The sequence below is a fragment of the Anabrus simplex genome, chromosome 8 (genome assembly GCF_040414725.1).
Source record: "Anabrus simplex isolate iqAnaSimp1 chromosome 8, ASM4041472v1, whole genome shotgun sequence".
NCBI lineage: Eukaryota > Metazoa > Arthropoda > Insecta > Orthoptera > Tettigoniidae > Anabrus > Anabrus simplex.
The window spans coordinates 195,653,095-195,675,789 of record NC_090272.1 but is presented as its reverse complement, the minus strand read 5'-3'; the positions used below and the strand labels follow the sequence as shown (position 1 = coordinate 195,675,789).

At 39.5% G+C, this 22,695-nt stretch overlaps 1 protein-coding gene across 1 annotated transcript in view; it reads right to left on the bottom strand.

Annotated features, from left to right (window-relative positions):
• LanA (laminin subunit alpha) overlaps positions 1 to 22,695 on the bottom strand; it is a 389,558-nt gene that overhangs the window by 243,929 nt on the left and 122,934 nt on the right. Inside the window, exons 10-14 of the mRNA XM_067152600.2 lie at positions 17,265 to 17,537; positions 11,817 to 11,951; positions 8,946 to 9,110; positions 7,643 to 7,801; positions 2,333 to 2,589 (exon numbers count right to left, since the gene is read on the bottom strand). Coding sequence (XP_067008701.2) covers positions 2,333 to 2,589; positions 7,643 to 7,801; positions 8,946 to 9,110; positions 11,817 to 11,951; positions 17,265 to 17,537 — 989 coding nt within the window. The remainder of the gene's footprint in view (positions 1 to 2,332; positions 2,590 to 7,642; positions 7,802 to 8,945; positions 9,111 to 11,816; positions 11,952 to 17,264; positions 17,538 to 22,695) is intronic.

The window sequence follows — 22,695 nt, the reverse complement described above, 5'->3', positions numbered from 1 at the left end:
TATAATGTCCAATAACGAACCATTTATATTGGTATTATAAATTTACTCATTCAGGACAAATATTTCAGATTCCCTATGGGAATCAACATCTATATCAGCATACCACTTACTCGAGCAGCTTGTCAACTTTTTCCCAAGTCTTCCCAGCCCAAATATTGCAACATTTTTGTAACACTATTCTTTTCCGGAAATTGCTTAGAACAAATTAAGCTGTTTTTCTTTGGATTTTTTCCAGTTCTTGAATCAAGTAATCATGGTGAGGGTCCCTTACACTGGAACCATACTCTAGTTGGGGTCTTCCCAGAGACTTGTATGCCTTCTCCTTTACATCCTTACTACAACCCCTAAATACCCTCATAACCATGTGCAGAGATCTGTATCCTTTATTTACAGTCCTGTTTATTTGATTACCCCAATGAAGATCTTTCCTTATATTGACTCGTAGGTACTTACAGTGATCCACGTAAGGAATTGTCACCCCATCAATGCAGTAATGAAAAATGAGAGGACTTTTCCTATCAGTGAAACTCACAACCTGACTTTTAACCCCATTTATCAACATATAATTGCCTGCTGTTCATCTCACAACATTGTCGAGGTCTTTTTGCAGTTGCTCACAATGTTGTAACTTATTTATTACTCTATACAGTAAACCCTCAAAAGATGTTTCTGCAGGGGACAACAAAACAGAACATGTTAAGCAAGAAAACACACCACTGAATAAACAATCCAACAAAAAACTATCCAACAGGGATATGGAAACACTAGATACAATTTTTTCCAACATGAGGGCTTTTTACGTTGTGTATACATGGGAACAGTGAAAACTATGCATACCATTTCTAAAGATGAGAGGAAAGTATTAGAAGATGTGAAAAACACGAGAGAACAAATATGAAAACCTTTTATACTCTGGCACTGAAAGGTGTGAAAAACACCAAATAACAAATATGAAAACATTTGCAAGGAGGCCAATAAAAATATAAAAGTGCTATTGCGGATCACACACTTTCTAACACAAATGTTAGTAGAAGCCTTTTATTTTGGAGCAGTGGATTATTAAACATTATTTTTAGGTCACACACTTAGACAATGAATTGGAAGTTACACTCGACCATGTGTGCATGGCAGGAATGACTGACTGCCATTTTGAATAAACATCGACCAACTCGAGTGATCGAGTCGAAAATCGAAGGTGCGAGTTCAACATTCGAACCTCAGCGCGCTTTTAAGATGTGGACACCAGTCCACTTTCTGACAGATTTTATTCTTGTCTTTCAGTAAGTTCACGACTTTTTCTGTATCCATAACTGGGCTATCTCAAGACAAATATGCACCATCTAGTCAATTTCACATGATCATGTTCCTAATCCAGATATAAGCTACTGTACCAAGCGACAAATATTTGCTGCGCTTCAATGTTCCACTCAACACAAAATAAATTTTCAACTTCTGAATGGAATACGCACAAACAGGCTCACTGTGTTATTCAGCAATCTCGCTTCTAACTGGCAAAAAAACTGAACATTCCTGAGGCTAACGGCTTACTGCCCAAAGGCGCAAGTTATCCTGTGAAGTTCAGGAATTCAAGGCCTTTTTCCGTAATCACGCAACCGTGGCAATGCCTCTTACATGAGTTGGAAATCAAGTTTCTTTCACAAGGAATGATAAATAACATTTTAAAGGCTAGCAAAAATGTGATCATTACTAAGCGGCAATAGCAAAAATTTGTGACATGATAAGTGAGGTATTTTTATATAGATTTAATACGATGAAAATCGGGAATTTGAATTTATGACATGCTAAGCGGGAAAACGTGTTAATGAGGACTGCACAAACAAGGTTTCACTGTATCTTCATTTGGTGAAGGACAGAAGATGACACTTCTTCAGTATATTTACTACCAATTCCATTCTTACCTCACAAATGTCTACTTTCTACCTCGTTGTTTAAATTCTGTTGTAAGCTGTCATAAGAGTTATTTATTGTATGGACACACAAACTTCCCTCACCATATGCATTGCTCTTCATTTCTCACCAACCATCAATATTCTCTGAATTTTTTTCTATAACGGAAATTCTAATAATAATAATAATAATAATAATAATAATAATAATAATAATAATAAAATTCCCTGACTTTTCATATTCAACTGAATTCTCTGACTATTCCTACTTATTTAAATTCTCTAATCATTTCTTATTATTATCACCAAAACTTGCAACTTCCTTGATTTTCTCTAATGGATTTAATCCTGTGTCATCCTTTCACAATCTCTACTTCTGGGACCAATTTGTACTAGAGAAGCATTTCTTGTAGCATCACATTTACCTGCAAGAGGGAGAACACTGCATAGCCCTTCCATGAATAATTGCTGAAAACTCCTTCATCAAAACCATAACGAACAGGAGTGCGAGCAGGTGTATACCCGTCTTCTGCCTCATACTGGTAGTGGTACAGGGTGGGGAAATAGTGAGCCTGCAGAGGCTCTTGACAGGTCTGACCTGTGACCCTGGGCCGGCAAGGACACTGGCCCGACTGCTTGTCACATATGTTGCTCACTGACCCACCAATGTCACAACCACAATCTGCAACAGACGAGAATTCATACCCAAATATTTGAAAGTACAGCAAGGCTCAACTTACGTAAGTGTTACACTAAATTATGTGCAAGTCATATTTGCAGATCGCTCAACTTTTTATGAAGGTGCTATTTTGAAATTATTAATGACACATGCCATATATTGTAAATGCCATAAGTTGGTCCAGTCAGTAGAACTTCTGCTATACCTACTGAACAGGAAATGGTCAATTCTTATCACACCAGTCAATCACTACTGATCGCATTTAGGGCAGTTGCCCAGGTGGCAGATTCCCTATCTGTTGTTTTCCTAACCTTTTCTTAAATGATTGCAAAGAAATTGGAAATTTATTGAACATCTCCCTTGGTAAGTTATTCCAATCCCTAACTCCTCTTCCTATAAACAAATATTTGCCCCAATTTGTCCTCTTGAATTCCAGCTTTATCTTCATATTTTGCTCTTTCCTACTTTTAAAGACACTCAAACTTATTCGTCGTTCTACGCCATCTCTCCACTGACAGCACGGAACCTACCACTTATAATACCGATATAGTTGGTCCGTTATTGGACATTATAAATTTTCCAGCTAACTCATTCCTGGTTGTCATCGTTTCGCCCCAGTGTGCTAAGTTGGGCTCATCAGTTGATAAATAGCACACCTACCAAGACGCATGGCTAGTGCATACCGTGGAGGCCTCTGTGTAGGCTACTTGGAGCCACCGGCAGTGCCAATGCACTATGAGAGACTTCAGGTGATATCAGGATCCCTATGAGAATCAACATCTATAACATACCACTTAGTCGAGCAGTTCATCTACTTTCTTCCAAGTCTTCCCAGCCCAAACTTTGCAACATTTTCGAGCTGCTTTTCTTTTGATTTTTTCCAATTCTTGAATCAAGTAATCCTGGTGAGGGTCCCATATGCTGCAACCATACTCTAGTTGGGGTCTCACCGGAGACTTATATGCCCTCTCCTTTACATCCTTATTACAACCCCTAAATACCCTCATAACCATGTACAATCATATTTATGTGATTACCTTATCTTGACACCTAGGTACTTACAATGATCCCCAAAAGAAACTTTCACCCCATCAATGCAGTAATTAAAACTGAGAGGACTTTTCCTATTTGTGAAATACACAACCTGACTTTTAACCCTGTTTATCATCATACCATTGGCTACTGTCCATCTCACAACATTATCAAGGTCATTTTGCAGTTGCTCACATCTTGCAACTTATTTATTACTCTGTACAGAATAACATCACCTGAAAAAAAAAAAAAAAAAAAAAATTGCTGAATCCACTTCTTTACACATATCATTGATATATATAAGAAAACATAAAGGTCCAATAATACTGCCTTGAGGAATTCCCCTCTTAATTCTTACAGGGACAGATAAAGCTTCGCCTACTCTAATTCTCCCAGTTCTATTTTCTAGAAATCTTCATGGGGAATATTTAGAAGAAAAAATGTACAGGAAATGTACATTTTCCACAAATAATGTAAAACACATGCTCTCCATCTGTTAGATCTACTCACTGACAAAAATTTTTGATTATTTTATAAAACATTTTAAAGTTCTTCAATAAACCACATCTTAAACTACACAATATACAAATCATTCATAGTTCTGGTATGTACCCCCTCCCCCCACCAATCTAGTGTTTCGTTTTGCTCTGTTATGTACTTACTTTCAGTGTCTACGGGAGAAGAAGCCATGACAAAATATTTTGTAGAGTAAAAATGTATTAGTTGGAGGGCAAACAATCCTAAGAAAAAAATAGATTGCTAAAAGTGTTAATAAGTTAATTTGGGAATAGCCTCTTTCAAACTCACTGAAAGACATTCAGATGGTTCTGAAAGAGCTCTTTAACTACAAAAATTTCTCAGGAACCACTTCTGGTAAATCACATACTCTCTGAAGATGTTAACTATTACTGGTATATCTTTCAGAAATATCAAATATGGAGAAGAGTTAATAAATTTCTTCTTACAAAGATTTTTTTTTTTTTTTTTAAGGCCATCTCTTAGGTTCAAACACAGTGGCACATTTTGACAATAACAGATCATCAGTAGAAAGAAGTCTTCTTGCTACAGAATTTTTCAGGTTTTAAAAAGTCTTTTGAGGATATTATCAGATCAGTAACTTTTCCTCTATTGTGAAGATCAGTACCAAGAATATGGTTCAAGGTTTTGCTTGTATGAAAGGCCTGGAGTAGTTTTCCTTTGCACAAACGTTTCTATTACATTTTTGATCTTGTTGTCAGCAGTAAAGAGGCCATTAGTTTCTTTTTTTCTTCTTTTTTGTAAATCTAAGATGAGTATCTACCATAAACCCCAGAAATCTGGTGAATTTTTGTTTTCCTACAACGTCATCATTCATTCACCATTCATTTTTTTTTTTAATGGGTGGTTTCATTTTTTTTGTTGCTTTATGTCACACTGACACAGATAGATCTTATGGCAACGATGGGATAGGAAAGGCCTAGGAATGGGAAGGAAGTGGCCGTGGCCTTAATTAAGGTACAGCTCCAGCATTTGCCTGGTATGAAAATGGGAAACCATGGAAAACCATTTTCAGGGCTACCAACAGCGAGGTTCGAACCCACTATCTCCCGGATGCAAGCTCACAGCTGCGCGCACCCCTAATCACACGGCCAACTCGTCTGGTGGTTTCATCTCTTCACTGGACGATGTGGAATGTTCGAGTTTCATAGCTGTGCCACATTGCTAGGACTGTGTTGTAACTCGAGGCTATCCACCTGGTTGATAATATTGTTTCCTTCTTCAGGAGCTTGTAGATGCACATATCTGGAGCTCTCTTACATTCACTGGAAATGCACAGAGTTTATCAATGAAACCTGTGAATCTATTCACTCGTACTTCTTTGACAGCATCATGAACAGACAGTTCAAACCCACGGCTGGCACAGTGACTGATGACAGAAGAGAGAAATTATCTTTCAGTACCTTAAATACCTCCACCTCTGAGTCCAAACATAACACCCAAATAAACATTAGGTTTACATACCTAATCATCATCATCATCATCATCATCATCATCATCATCTATTACTCCTTTTCGAGTATACAAATTCTCCCGCTTACAATCCACTAGCACTCAAAGCTGTTTGTGCTTGTACGTCTGATGTCTGAACAAGCCAATTCTAACATGAAACATGTGTCCAAACAGACTGCACTCAATGAGTGGGGGAGGGCGACACTGTATCTGACGGAGTACACGTACCTGTTGTTTAGCCTCTTCATGCCTGTGACACTTTTGCTCAAACAGTTCAACAGCAGTAGAAGAGGTTGAGCACCAAAGCAAGCGATCCTTGATAAGTGTGTCCCAGGTTTGAGGGTTGATGTTTGTGATCTTCATGGTTTGTTTAAGCTGACCTTTGTAACACTTCAAAGGGGCATGACAGGGTCTTGTACCTGAGAAAAGTTCACCATACAGGAATTGGTGAGGAAGCCTGGTATCGCTCATATCCATAGAGTAACACTGTGATGATGACAGAGTTGTTTTATTTTATTTTATTTTTTATTTTTATTTTTGCTAGGGGCTTTACGTCGCACTGACACAGATAGGTCTTATGGCGACGATGGGATAGGAAAGGCCTAGGAGTTGGAAGGAAGCGGCCGTGGCCTTAATTAAGGTACAGCCCCAGCATTTGCCTGGTGTGAAAATGGGAAACCACGGAAAACCATCTTCAGGGCTGCCGATAGTGGGATTCGAACCTACTATCTCCCGGATGCAAGCTCACAGCCGCGCGCCTCTACGCACACGGTCAACTCGCCCGGTAGAGTTGGTTTTGAACTGTTAGGTCTTTATTCCTAAAGATCCAGCTGGATAGCCGACCAAAAGCCAAATGAGCAGCACGGAGTCTGTTTTCCACATCCTCTTCTTCTTCTTCTTCTTTTTTTTTTTTACAATTGGCTTTACATCACACCAACACAGATAGGTTTTATGGCGATGATGGGGTAGGAAGAAGACCAGGAGTTGGGAGGAAACAGCCATGGCCTTAATTAAGGTACAGCCCAAGCCCTTGCCTGGTGTGAAAATGGGAAATCACAGAAAACCATCCACAGGGATGCTGACAGAGGGGTTCGAACCCACTATCTCTCCAATGCAAGTTCACAACTGCATTCCCCAAACCGCATTTGGTACATCCTCTTCTGAGGTGCATTGTTTAGACGATATGCTTCCAAGGTATGAAAAGTGTTCTACCTGTTCCAGAATAATGTCTGACACAGACAAATAATAATAGCAACAACAATAATAATGATTGTTCCATATTCCATTTATTATTTTTGCCATTTTCAGGGATACCAATACACCAGAATTTCATCCCATAGGTGATGATGAACTAGGCGAACATAGAGAGCTGGCCTGGTTTGCTCCAGGTTGAATCTGGGGGGCCAGGTTATCTGTAGTGGGGGGATTAGTTAATAAATAGGTTAACTGGAGGATTGGGGTGAGACAGAGTAAGGTGAGAGAGACTGGAGAACTGCATCGAATCAATCCACAGACAAAGATAAGACACGAGGCTAATGTATCGAGTCGGGGTCAAAGCTGTTAACTTAGACTCGGAAGGCCATCCGAGCCACTCAGCTTTGCTCCCAACCTCTTGCCCACTGTTGAACATCAGGTAGTGCTCAGGTCTAGCAGCAGCACCAACCTTATCTTCTGATAAACAATAGTCCTGTTTTTCAAGTTTGTCTCTCTCCTGTGTCTCCAACCCCATCCCAGGTTGCAGCAATGGATACCACCAATCTCTCTGTTATCCACCAACGAGGGCTTAAGCAAAAAAAAAAGACTGGATTTGTGTGATGGTTCCTTCTCTTGTGCAGATTCCATCAAAGTATACATCAATAATTTCAGAACAGTACTTGGGCTGGTGAGTGTTACAAAAATATGAAAGTTTTAAAATCTCACTATGACATACACAGGTGATGCAATTGCAAAGTAATCTTATGTTCTATTTTTACCAAGCAATTACGTCTAAAAATATTACTAAAAATATAATCTATGGAACAAACAGTAAACTTACCATTACATCCAAATAAATTTTGCTCCTGTAGATCATATGTGCCATCACGACATTCACTACATCTTCTTGACTCTACTGCAAGCTTGCAAATACATTGCCCACTTTTGCTGTCACAGACACCCATTCCTCCAACCACACCGGGAAGATGACACTGACATTCTGAAATCATAGTACAAGTAGGTTAAAGTGAGTGTTCTAATGACCAGGCACTTTGGTACGAGTTAATCGTCTGTGATGATGAATGGTTTGCGATCTTCATTAATTTGTGCACAGCGTGATAGTTACTACATGCCTCAGAGGTAAAGATCATTACACAAGTGTAGGTGTTTCTGTGTCCAGCATGATGTATGCATGTTATGTGTTGTGTAAATAATGAGATAAGGAGGGGTGAAACTCAACGTAAGTGCATAGCTTACCCCAATCAAATGTCGCCAATGGGTCTACTCAAGGCTAAACATCCCTATCCAACAGATGAATCTCCATTAGTTTCATCACAAGATTTCACTCCATAAGAGCATTGTGGAGACTTATGGAAATGAATCCACGCTTGTGGGATGCAATCTAGTGATTAGAAATTGTATATTACTACCTCTCCTAACCCAACCCCCATGAGTAGGGGTGGTAGAACAACACCCACGGCATCCCCTGCCTGTCGTAAGAGGCGACTAAAAGGGGCCCCAGGGGCTCTTAACATGGCGAGCGTGGGTTGGTGGCCATGGTGCCCTTAGATGAGTCCTACCATTGCTTCTACTTACTTCTGCCAGGCTCTGCACTTTCATCCATCTTCAGCTCAATGAATGAAATTTTTACTCCTATTAGAAGTGCTCTTTTAGAGAAACACGTAGCAGGCAGAATCCACACTCTGGCAGTTTGATCCACAACCATATGTAAAGAGCCTTTGTTGTCATCTGGAAGACTTTCAGTAGATGACCTCAACTACCAGAAAAGAAAACTGACAACAGAACCTCACCCCTGTGAATACATGTGCAAAATGCTGGAACATTAGGCAAGTAGGCCTAATAGTAGTTGATGTTTTCTAACTACAACCCTGGGTTCTTTAACTTGTGTACAGTCTATCAGCATGATTAACTACCACATGCATGAGTTAGAACAAGCCCCATTCCTTTGTTTCTGAGCAATAAAACAGGGAAACTTACTTTTTTGACTTACCATCACAAAAAGCTGATAAACTGGAATCCAAGCTAGCCATAACCAATAAGAGAAAGTAACATACTGTATTCTTACACCCTTGCTTGTTCCCTTTCCATCAAACACACAAAAATTGCTCCAATAATAATAGTACCTTCACAGCCATCTGGGTTTGAAGGCTGAAGGTTCCAGTAGAGAGGTCGACACTCATTACAGATACGACCCTGCACCCTATCCTTGCATTTACATAGTTCACCCGCTGGTACAGAGCCGCAGCCTTGGAAAGCCTCGATGACTCCAGCAGGATCACAGTTGCAGTCTGGAAAGATAAGTTGTCAACAGGTCAGCTTTGGAGAGGTAAGACCAGTAAGATGAAACAAAAAAAATTTCCAGAGAAGATAAATATCGTCCATTCAGTTAAACATACATTTTATGCTACAGTATACATTAGACTATATATTTTATGTTCAGAGTGAATCGAAAATATGTATACATACTTTCTGTGAACATAACACAAACAATTACCAACAATTACCAACACAGTAAATTTTCATGTTTCAGTTTAATGTGCTCTCCTAACATTGAGGTATTTGGTGTTCTTGTTCCCCCACCCCGACCCTTTTTCTTCTTTTTCAAAATATTCATTATTGTGCATATATTATTGTTGGTACTAAGAAATCACTCGACAATTCCTACTCTGTTGACATATTTCAAAATATGTAATTGTACAGTCTATGGAAGCTAAATGAATGAATGATACAAGTGTGGCAGCTTGTCAGTCATTGCAAATGTTCAAAATGTTGGCCATCACTACCCAGGTACTGCTGATAACATGGACAAATAGAATCAAAAACATTCCTAATCAAACCAATTGATATCTGAGCACATTCTCTTTCAATGCCAGCTTTTTACTTCTTGATTGTGGCTGGTCTTGTGGTATAAACTTTACATTTGAGATTCCCCATAAGAGGAAGTTGATTGTGATTAGATCTAGTGAGTGTGGAGGAAAATTGATGGCATGGCTTTACCCTATCCATCAGTTCACCAGATTTTTATCAAAAAAGGCCCTTACATCACAAAGATAGTGGGGAGGTGCTCCATCTTCTTGAATGCATGGCACATGACAGATTCTTGTAGTACGTTCAGGTAAGCAGCAGCAGTCACAGAGTTAAGATCCAATTAAACCCAATGTTGACAAACCACACCACACTGTAACTCGTGATACGTTCACATTGTGTTCCAATGTCAAACAACGATGGGCAGGTGCTCAATAGCTACAACTGCAATGATTAACTGAGCCATTTAACTTAAATGTGGCCTCGCTGCTCCAAATAATGTTGTTCAAAAATCTATTGCTCTCTGCGTATTTTGCTGGATACAACTCATGAAATTTGATTATCCAGTCACAATCATCCTCACTGAGATTATGTACTAATATAGGAATGAAACATTTCCTCTTGACATGCTTCAAAATGTGATGGATGCTAGATTTTTGAAGTTCTGTCTCATGAGCTGTTTGCAGAAGAGATTTTCTAGGAGAGCACTTGTATGTTTCCATAATTGCTCTTTCCATATGGGGCTGGTGGATGTCCATAAATTTGTCCTCTGTATAGGCAAGCTAAAAAGACAGAGGTACCAATGCACTTCAGAAGGCCATTTGCAGAGATCATATTAGAGAAGCTCAGTTTTATAACGAGAACAACAGTGAGATGATGTACAACACGGAGAGTAAAATAAGATAAGCTCCTCCTCCTCCTCCTCCTCCTCCTCCTCCTCCTCCTCCTCCTCCTCCTCCTCCTCCTCCTATCACTATACATCTGTTTCAGCACAAATCATTTTAATTTGTTTGTGATTGTTGATACTGCATGTTCTGCAGGATTTTATAAAACATTCACCATGGCCGAAGTAACACTACATCGAAGAAAACTTAGTTTCTTGAGTTATTCTTATGGCGGCCGAAGTTACCCCAAAACAGGGGGTAACTCCGGCCACTCTTTCGACAATCATAATTCATTACTGGATAACAATTAGAATTATGATCATATTTAAAAACGAAGAACAAACATGGCAGAACTTATGTTATATTTTTCAGAAAATTAGAGGGAATATTTCACATTTTAATTTTAAAAATATACGAGAAAGTGGCCAAATTTACCCCATTTTACGGTACAACGAATACTTATTCCACATCTTAGAACACACATTTAGAAAGCTTCAAGACTAATTGCACACTACGAAAGTTTTTAATTGTATTAATCTTTGTCTGAAATTTCGCCACAAAAGTTTACATTCCATCGTCTTGTAGGGTTCCTACCACTTTCAGGTATTTTCTAAATTTATTTTATCCTGAATTAGTTTTAACAGGCTGAAGAACCTCACACTTATAGACTTTCATATTTGATGCTTCTAACTCACTCAAATACAACAAAGTTGGTCTGAAAACATAGATAAGAAAAGATACTTTCATCCAAGAACTTGTTTCCTTCTTACAAAATACTGTTGACCAAAACTGCAAGCTCATTATATTGGCTTTGCTACAACTTGATTGAATATAACTTGGTAATATTACCATCCTGAGAGAATATATAGTCCGCAAAACTTTTAGTGATACTTGGTTTTAGGGAGGTGAGGAGCAAGTAGGAGCTACCCTGGTTTTGCTAATACTGCCAACTGAATGGAAATTAAATCTGAATTGAATCAATAGTGTGATCGATCGATATAAATTTTCTAAACCTCTATTATATTAAGCCAACAACTGTGTCACATATACATTATATAACATTTCTCGATGTGAATCTTGTTCCTAGCATGAATTTAAAAAATATCACCTTGGCTTTGCTGTGTAAACAACAACAGTACTAGTACATAAAGTGCACGCCAGATGTCTCACGGCGATGACTTGTCAATTCATAGTTTGTGTGTTAAAGGTCGCCAATACGAATCTCGAAGGTAACCGAGAGGTTTCTCCCCTACTTCTCCATTTATAAACATATTTCTACACTCAATCATCTTTTATTCAACTTACCTTCACAGGTGGGGAAGTTGTAGAAACCCTCCTTGCACCGGTCGCAGTGTGCACCATCAAAATTATCCTTGCACTGACACTTGCCATCACCACCACAGGAAATACCAACTGCACCTCGAACATCACAGCCACAAGCTGAAATCAATAACAAAGAATAAGTGATTGATGATGGAAGTGATTATCATGGAGAAGTACAACAGATAAACAAAACAGAAAGAGGGAACTACACTGCAACTCCCAGCAGGCTAATGTTTCACAGACAGAGAGGTAATTTGTTTTATATTTGTTTCTCATCTGTTTAATGTCCTGTTTTCAGAATTTATGGGTAGAATTTCTGGAGTTATACAATGGGATCAACTCTGAAGGTCCTATACATGGATGAATTGTTGGAGTATACTTCAAAATAGTTCCAACAAAAAACACAAACAAATTAACTCATTGCTAGCAATTCAAATACATATTTTTAAATTCTTTTTACAGTTTGCTTTATGTCACGTCAACACAGATAGGACTTACGGCAATGGTGGGATAAGAAAGGCCAAAGAATGGGAAGGAAGCAGCCGTGGCCTTTACATTTGCCTGGTGTGAAAATGGGAAACCATGGAAAACCATCTTCAGAGTTGCCGACAGCGTGGTTCGAATCCACTATCTCCCGGATGCAAACTCAAATACAAATTAATTGAATATTTACAGGAAAATATTTTTCAGACAACCTAGTAATGATTAGCACCTAGATTTGTATGCACAATGAAATAGTATAATGTGCACACAAAAAATTTAAAATATATGCACTATAATATGTAAAATCAAATGAACAAACACCAACTAAATGATTTATTTTGAGGGAAATCTTACCTTAACCATGTCTGTTACAGTACATATGGATAATGTCCTTGAGATTTTTCTATGTGAAGCTCCTATGCCTGTCTACGAGGAATACCTTATACAATGAAAATGTCCTTTCTACGTCACATGACATTATAAGTAAATGAGTGACATGCCATAATTCTTCTTGGATGGCTTCCTCGTCTGTTTCAGTTTTTTTTACCAGGTAGCTTTAAGGTAAATTGACAAATAGTTTTAGGTTTTCTCTTGCACCCAATTTGTATTTAATATCCAAATAAGCTCATCAAATGCAATTTTAGCAATATGGTGAGTTTCAGAGGATTTGTTTTTCTACCACTCAGTCTCATTTCTTGATATGGGGTCAGGGATGAGGTGAGATGAATTTACACTAGTGTCCAAAAGTTAAGCATAATCACTAAACGGGGCCATACTGTCTGATACGAACGTCAGATGGATTGCTGAACAAACGGAAGCTGAATCACACACCATATGTCACACAACTTGTCCAAAACAACAGTATCAGAAAGGTTCTGATAGCTAAGGTACACCTTTAACAACAACTAACAAATCTTGACAATGATATTGTATAGGCTCTTGGGCTTGTGCCGTGTCAAGAAAATAAGGTGAAATTTTTAATGTTGCACAGAAAACTGTCCTCTGCGTCTACAGAAGAATTCTTGACTGTCCATGAGAAAGGCTTCTTAAACAACTGTTCAGAAGAATTCTTGACTGTCCACGAGAAAGGCTTCTGAGGACGCTGAGCACAGTTTTCTGCGAAACGTTAAGAATTTCACCTTATTTTCTTGACATGGCACAAACCCAAAAGCCTATACAATATCATGTCTATAAGTACGGGCCGTGAAAGCATTAATGGCAAACTTGGCAATGTCTTCCACAACAAAATATGCTGTTAATAGAGTGTATGGTTACCCCTAACGTCCACACATGCTTTGCAACGACGCGGCATGCTCTCTATCAGATGGTCCAAGAGCTCTTGTGGCAGTCGATCCCATTCTTCCGAAAGGGCAATGCGAAGGTCTTGGAGGGTCCTTGGGGTAGGCTGATGGGATGCAATTCGCCTCCCCAATGCATCCCAGGCATGTTCTATGGGGATTCAGATCCGCAGACCTCGCTGGCCAGTCCAAGCAATGAATGCCTTCCCCAGCCAGAAATTCATCCACCAGAGCAGCATGGTGTGGTCAGGCATTATCGTCCATTAAAAGAAAGTCTGGACCAATCGCACCTCTGAAGAGTTGAACATGTGATCTCAGTACCGCATCCCTCACCCATGAAGATGTGCAGGTTCATACGGCCATTCAACATGATGCCGCCCCACAACCTGATACCACCACTACCATACTGGTCCCGTTCCACGATGTTCCTGTGGTTGTATCGGCTACCCGGTTCTCTCCAGATTAATGTGCGACGGGAATTGTTCTGCAAACTGAAGTGGGATTCATCTGTGAAGAGCACATGCCTCCATTCATTCATGGTCCAGTTTCAATGTTGATGGCTCCACAGTAAATGGGCCCGTCTCTGTGCTGGAGTGAGCGGAACGCACACCGCTGGACGTCGGCAAACAGCCCTGTTGATCTGAGCCTCCGGTACACAGTTTGCCGGGAAACGGCAACCCCTGAGATGGCTGCAAGCTCCGCTGACTATTGTCTTGCAGGTGCACTCAGATTTCGTCGGGCGGTTAAGGCCAGATATCGGTCCTGCTGTGGAGAGGTTACCCTTGGTCGACCTGGTACTGGCCTATGACTAACATCTCCTATGTCTTGAAATCGTCTTCAAAGCCTGGAAATGACACTTTGTGGCACGTTCAAGGATATGGCGACTTCGGTCTGTGTCTGACCTGCTTCCAGGCAGCTGAGTATTCTACCCTGCAAAACGGGGTCCAAATGGCGTTGTCGCGCCGTTATATTGTCACGTTTACCATGAGGCTACACTCTGCACACTATAACGGGGCAAACACGACTGAGGGAATTTGGGGCGCAGGCACTGGCTGTGTTTACCTTGCGGTTACACCGCTAGTCAAAGCAGGGAACACTCCTTTCCTATAGAGAGCGAACACGTAAGGTTGGTAGGTGCATATGTCGTGCAATTTGCGGTCTATTTCCTGTTGCTCTGCTTACTCTTAAATTATGCTTAACTTTTGGACACCAGTGTATATCATCAACCTCAGTTGAGGAGCTAATGAAGATGAATGATTGTGATGATTGTGAATGAAATTGGATAGAGGTGGAAAGAATTGGCTGTATCCTCCCCCTGTGGGCGGGAGCATTAGAATAACACCCACCGTATCCCCTGCCTGTTGTAAGAGGCAACTAAAAGGGACCCCAGGGGCTCTAAACTTGGGAGTGTGGTTTGGAGACTACGGGGCCCTGAGATGTGTCCTGGCATTGCTTCCACTTTCTTGTCCCAGACTCCTCACTTTCATCTATCCTATCTGATCTCCCTTGGTCAACTCTTGTTCTTTTTTGACCCCATACGGAGTCTTTCATTTTCACACCCTTCGTGGCCCTTGTCTTCCTTTGGCCTTCATTTTCACCCCCTTTGTTGCCCTTGTCTTTCTTTGGTTGATACCTTAATTTTTTGAAGTTCGGATCCTTTACATTTTTCTCTCTGATTAGTGATATGCAGAGGATGGTTGTCTAGTTATACTTCTCTTAAAACAATAATCACCACCACCAATCATCTTGGAACTGTCCCAGGATTTGCATGGGAGTGAAAAATGAGAAACCACAGAAAATCATTCTCAGGACAGCTAACAGTGAGGTTCGAACCCACGTCTCTCCCGAATAAAGATCTTTGCTCTAAAGCTGTAGCCCATTATCATGCATGGCCACTCTGCTCAATGGAAGTTTCAGAAAAGTGTGTAATATTATTTTGCAAATAGCAAGGTATTCCACTGTTATACAGACACATGCAACTTTTATTTTATATCCAATTTATTGCAGAGATTCTTTTTATTAATTTCTAGTAAATACCAGAGACAGAAGGCAGTGTACAGATGATGCTCTTTCACCGCATGAGTAGGCAACATGCTTTTTTTTGTTTTTTTTTTAGCACAAGAAACAACTAGGGATGGAGGATTCCGTACTTTGGGTACAATTCTGCTTATTGTAGCAACCAGTAACCAATACAGAGCTATGAAAGACCCAAAGCTGTTTCCTGCAGCCAAATATCATCGCATCATCTCAAGCTTCAGTTGTACTGGTCTCATGTTTGCATCTTGCTTTTGAATATTTGGGGAGATTTTCTGCAATTATTCACTAAAATGTTCTTGTCCATCTGCAATTGATTTTTGAATGAATAAGTATCTTTAAATCAGAGTTCTTTAATTAATTAACCAATGCTACCAGGTTTTGTCATCCAAGTATCCATTTTCAAGTCCAGATGCTGTTTTCTCTTTGGTCTGATAACTTTCGTCACCTCTTTGGAACATAAAGTGATCATAACCCATCATAATTTAGCAATCAGCTCTCGGTGAAGGAGCTCACTTTCATCCATCGCAGCACTCTTTCCATCAGCTGAGAAGAGCATTTTATCTGTGTGTTAAACACATAACATTCTACACACAGTGAACAACATGTAAAAACAAACAGCATACCATTCATCATGTACATCAGGCCAAAAGGAGACAAGCAACTTTTTAATTTCATATTTATGAAAAAAATATGGAAATTTGCATTACAATTTAAAATATTATGCATTTTCCCCTGGAATATGCATTTATATGTATTGTACTATCAAATACTGGTGAAATTGTCCGTGAAGGTGTGATTTAACAAATATATCATATACAGTTCCAGTGAAGAGTTTAGGACCACATAAAAATATAGTTATCTAGAACCTAAAATTGTGCTACTAGATCTCTGTATTTTTTTTTCCTGAGCTCTCGCATCTAATATGATATACATCACCAGATTTCATTGAGTTATGCCAAGTATTGTAGAAGTTAGACATTTTTAACTGTTGGGAAGTCACATCAGAAAGTCAAAATTGGTGGAAATATTATGTAATACATACTCTAATTGGTTGCAAGTTATCACCACCAAGATTTTTTTGTAGGCTTAGCAATAGGTAGGGGCCATTTTAGTATTAAAAAAACAGTGGAAAACAGTAGGTAGGTATGCTATTAAAACTCTGATTCATATCTATTGGTGACATTAGGCAAATAAAAAAGGAAATCAAGCCACTGATGACTTGATTTGTCACTTGTTTGATCATTTCCATAAATTATAAAGAAAAAAATTAAGATTATGGTACAATACACTGCACAGAAAGCTTATGACAGTGGATGAACTAAACATCACATCAAGTTGTTTAGTCAACTGGTCCCTTTTAATAAACTCAGACTGAATTACTGGACACAGGGCCTGAGGAACGACTGCTACAATAATATCTAAAGGATACTGTAAAACATCCTATGAAAATACTGGTATTGGGTGTGATTTCAAGAAGAAAAAAATGGATCTTGAAGTACTGGATGCAAGTAAATTCTCAACAATAGTCATAGTTTTCAGTACCATGCAGCAAATACTGTAAGACATTTTATTCAATCCTTTAATAACAAAACAAATAAGTAGATTCTCTTACCAAGGCACTCAGGGTACTGGTAATATCCTGGACTGCACTGATCACAGGTACGTGCAGAGAAGTTGGGCAGGCAAGAGCACTTCCCGGAGGCATCGCAGCTCGTGGATGAACTGCCTACTTCACTACAGTTGCAGGGTACGCAGTCTGGGTAGCCAAAGTAACCCGACACGCACTGGTCGCAGCGTTCTCCTCCATAACCCTCCTTGCACAGACACTGGCCAGTCGTCTTGTTACACACGCCAGGCAGGGTGCCTCGGACGTCACAGTTACAATCTGAAAATGAGAGCTTATAAATGGAATCGTTCAATGTGGACCTGGGGAACAGTTGCTGCAATAATGTATAAAGGATACTGTAAAACATCCTATGAAAATAATGGTACTGGGTGTGATTTCAGGAAACAAAATAGACTGACTCCATTGTTCCAGGTACCTTCAAGTCACAGAACAAATTACCTTAGAAGGGATTCTCCTTTAGTCTTTTCTTTCTATTGCTCCCTCATCCCACACTGACTTTACTTTGTGTTCATCCTCTTATGCATTCTTTTCCATGATCCTCTCCCTATAAGACTTGATATGACACCTGTTTGTTCCTTTCCAATATTTATAATTATCCTGTCGGGATCCTTTTCTCCTTCCATGTTTGTCCTGTGTTCCTAGTCTTTAACCACCTTTTTCATCTTTATCTCATGTCTCTTCCCTTTTCCCTGTGTTTATCCAGCTTTATTCTTACCCTACAACTCCTGCATCAAGACTAAAGATCTATTAACCTGATCGCTTCAGGTTTAATGGTACCGCGCACTCACTTAGGAATCAGATTTAAACCACCCTCAGCACGAGTAAGCCACCCAGTCAGATCTACTGTGCACTGCTCTGAAATAAATGCCATAAATGGAACAGCAAGCAGAACTTTTTTGCAGAGTTTTCAGTGAACCATTCAAAATAATTGTACTCACCAAAAATGATGTCAGAACGAAAATTTTGTGTGATAAATTTCAAAAACATTTGGGTATATGTAGAGGCACTTCACACTTTTTAGAGTTTCAATTCATATATCTTTGCTCCAATATAACTGGATGCTTACAAACCTGAGACATCAGAATGCAGAGGGAAAAGTAGGCCCTAATTTCATCCTCATTAGTGTCAAAACCACTTGTTATCATCTATTCTTTATTTCCTGTCTTATTCCAATAAACGTAAATATATGTTTCCCGTGGAATATGGGAAAACAACGGGTCCAAAAACAGAGGACTCCAGTACAGAATCATCTAAGAATTTGTCTCTCAGTTCTCCTGACACCACTAGAAAGACTGTAAAGGGATGAATAATTGGTTGGTTACCACTATTACTAACCCACATCAAGTCACTATATTTTGCTTTTGCACGCGGGACTTTAGGTACGATTTCACAGTCACTCGTTTGCTTTCACGCGCAGGACATTTTTAGGTACAATTTCACAGTCATTTGTATCAGATGAATTGTCACTTTCACTTAAAATCTCTTCTTCAGTGTTATCATAATCGCCATCACTGTCCTCCGAATTACTGTCTAAAACACTTTCAATTAACCCAGCAATAGAATTGCTGTCACTAGCCTTTACTATGCCCAGGCTAGGGGCCTGACTGACACCTGATGAAATGTTTGTGTTTTCAGAGGCTACAATTGGGCAATAAATTACAGTACAAGTTCTTAGAAGGAGAGCTGTAAACAGGCCACATTCCTGTTCTATTCATAGAAGTTCACAAAAGGGAAATCCTTGCAGGGGTGGTCAAAATATACAGTAGTACATATGACTCGGCGCGGCGCGTATATGTTTCATCATTTGAGTTGAAGGCCTTATCAATGCTCACGTGAACGTCAAGTCAAACGAGTCAAGCGAGTTAAGATGGCCCCTCAATGATCTTTGAAGCCTGTTCTCCTGATGAGGCTGGGAAATAGAGACAAGCTCATCAGGGGGACTGAAAAAAAATGGATGAAGAATAACAGGAATTGATGGGGAGAGAGCCAAATCTGTTTGAAGGCAGCAGTATATGAAGATGTGGAGATTGTCGTTGTCCTGTTGTAGTTTCTTTCTATTGCTCCTTCTCTCCACACTGACCTGTCATTGTGTTTATCCTATTGTGTGTTCCTTTCAATGTTCCTATCTTTCTGCACACAGAAATTCTCAAAAACACAACTAGTATTCTTGATTGAGAAAATGTTTCCAATAAGCAAGAAGAACAAACTTGTAACTAAAAATCACTAAAAGAGAGAAAAATCAATATTCCAGTTAAAATATTCTTGATGGCACAATAAAACTGAGTAAAGATACTAGATTAGTTGATACTGCTACCAGTAATAGATTCCCTACCTCAGCCTTCATTCATCTGAGAGAAGTTGTTTGTCGACTGCCTATATGGATATCAAAAATCATATTAACATGACTACTACTTCAAGAGAGGGGTTCACTTAACCTACAACAAAAATGAGCACTTGGTCAATTCCTGAGCCAAACATAACCAGGATGGGAAATAGCTCTTTTTTCTTTTATAGCGACAATGGGATAGGAAAGGCCTAGGAATTGGAAGGAAGCGGCCGTGGCCTTAATTAAGGTACAACCCCAGCATTTGCCTGGTGTGAAAATGGGAAACCACAGAAAACCATCTTCAGGGCTGCCGATAGTGGGATTCGAACCTACTATCTCCCAGATGCAAGCTCACAGCCGCGCGCCTCTACGCGCACGGCCAACTCGCCCGGTGGAAATAGCTCTTATTGCTAAGGTCTTGTTCAGCAGTAGCATTTATTTTCCACTCCTTCAGCGGTGTTTATGGTCTGTCTGGAAATTATTTTTTATCTTCCATTGCTTTCCATAAATAACCAAATTAACCTACAGGAGAAATAACCAGACAAATTCTGCCACTGATCATCATTCTGATTCGGGGATAAATCAGTTAATTGAGCTGACATTATGGTTAATTTAAACTAGCCTAGAGGATGAAGTAAAGCATTCATATGTGTGTTATGTATCTACACATGTGAAGGGTATCAAATTGTGAATTGGAGTCCTATCAAATTTTAACACCTAATCTAAAATTAGGTTTCATCAGGTCTCAGTCTATTTCAAAGTAGTTCCGACATGCACTGATACACCAATCTCACCACTTCCGTCATCCTTCAAATGCAAACTAATGCTCTAGTCTTAAAATGTGTTAAGCACTTGTTACAATTACCTAAACAATGCTGAAGTGGTGTTCCTTGGGCTTCAATTTCACTTTTGGAGACAAACAAATCTACTCACTGGATGTTTTAAAGACCTCCCAGTACAACTGCTGACTGATAAAGTAGTAGCTAGCAGGAAAGTGATTTGACCCTAAATATTAAGAAATACTGTGCTGCAGTAATTTCAAAAGCAAATTATCAAGGAAATTTGATGGTAAATGGTAAAATAGTATGAACAGTTCACAAATATAGGTATTTAGGAACTATAGTCATTGTCAACAATGACTGCTCTGAAGAAATTATAGTAAGAATGCGGCAAGTCAGAAGCACATTCAATAAACTGAGCAATATCTTAAGCAGAAGAGACCTGAGTTTGGCTTTAAGAAATAAACTGCTGTGATGCAACATGTTCTTGGTACTTTTTAATGGTATGGAAGCCTGGACACTCAAACAAGGTACAGTCAACCAATTGGAGTTATTCAAGATGTGAACTTACCAAAAGATTCTTCAAGTAAGCTGGTTGGACAGAGTCACAAACCTTGAGATAATGCAAAGGACTGGGAAATGCAAAGAGATGCTTAACATCATTAAAATACGTAAGCTACAGAACGTGGGCTTTATAATGGGAGAAAAGCGATATTGTCTACTGCAAGGAAAAGGAGTCATGGTAGATGATATTTTTGACTAGACAACCTTAGAATGCAGTTTATCGTAGTCTTAGTGAACTATTCAGCACTGCTAGATCTAAGGACTGGATTGTTGTGATGATTGCCAACCTTCTTAGAGAAGATGGCATAAAGCTAAATCTTGAAGACCTACTGATACAATAGCTGATTGATAAGGTGGCAGTAGCCAGCAAGGGAAGTAGTATAGCCCTAAATATTAAGAATCATTCTGTTGCAATAATTTCAAAAGCAAATTATCAAGGAACTGTGATGATAAATTGTGAAACAGTATGAAGAGTCCAATGAACAATCAGTCTGGCTCTACGCCTAATTAGTTAGCTTGCTGGCCTTTGGTGCAGGGGGTCCTGGGTTCGATTTCGGGCCAAGTCAGGGATTTTAACCTTCTGGTTAATTCCAATGGCTCGGGGGCTGAGTGCATGTGCCGTCTTCATCATTAGAATCCATCATAGGTAGGGCCCCATACTCAGACGCGCAGGTCACCTACACAAAGTCGAAAGACCTGCACCAGGCCTCATCAGAGGCCACACGCAATATAATGAACAATCCGATCAGGAGGAAAAATCCCTTGGAGCTCAGCTCTCTTGATATCAAATAAAATAATGATAGTGAAACTCCGATGACACATGCTCACTTAATGCACTATCCCAAATAATATGTTATTTTCTCAGGTCCCTACATATCTCACATCATATAAAGCCTTTATAATTTACTCCATATATTGCACTCGAACCCTACCTATTATAATTCATTCATAGTAGGTTTTCAATTAACTATCAGCAAAGGCTGGGTCCACCTCCATAGCGTAACGGTTAACACTATTAGCTGCCATCCTCGTGGGCCCGGGTTTGATTCCCAATACTGCCAGAAATTTAAGAATGGCAGGAGAGCTGGTATATGGTTAAAATGGTACGTGCAGCCCACCTCCATTGAGGGTGTGCCAGAAAGGAGCTGCACCACCTCGGAATGAGGACACGAGTTTACATTTTTAGCAAAGTCTGGAAGAAAACTTAAATATTCATTACTTGTTCTCACTAAAGTCATTAATCTATGTATTCCAACCAAACTTATTGGCTTTGCAAAGTATTGGTCACATTAATCGACACCCTTGTACAGAACAGTACTGTGACCACTGTTTTGTTATCCCTTCTCTCTTACACTCATAATCTAGTTCTGGAAAATCTTGCTTACCAGTTTCATATTGTCTTTAGTGTATTTAAGAGTGTGTGATAAAAATGAGTGTTAAACAAAAGCACTTTCTTTGTCAGATAAATTAGAAATCTTGACCCTTTCACTCCGGCGTAGGGAGTATGGTGGCGTGACCCTCTGAATGCAAGCTCACTGTATGGGATACTTGCCTTGCTCGCCTCTCCACTCCGCAGCTGGTTTGTGACAGGCAGAGTTTAAAAGTATTTTATTTCATTTGTAATGTATATTTGGTGAAATGCTTATGGCTACATTTTTATCACTTTTCATCCTCCTCGCACAGAAGAGTTATGATACTCATGTTAATAACAGCTGAAAGAAACTTAACATTGTCCACTAGCCGCATC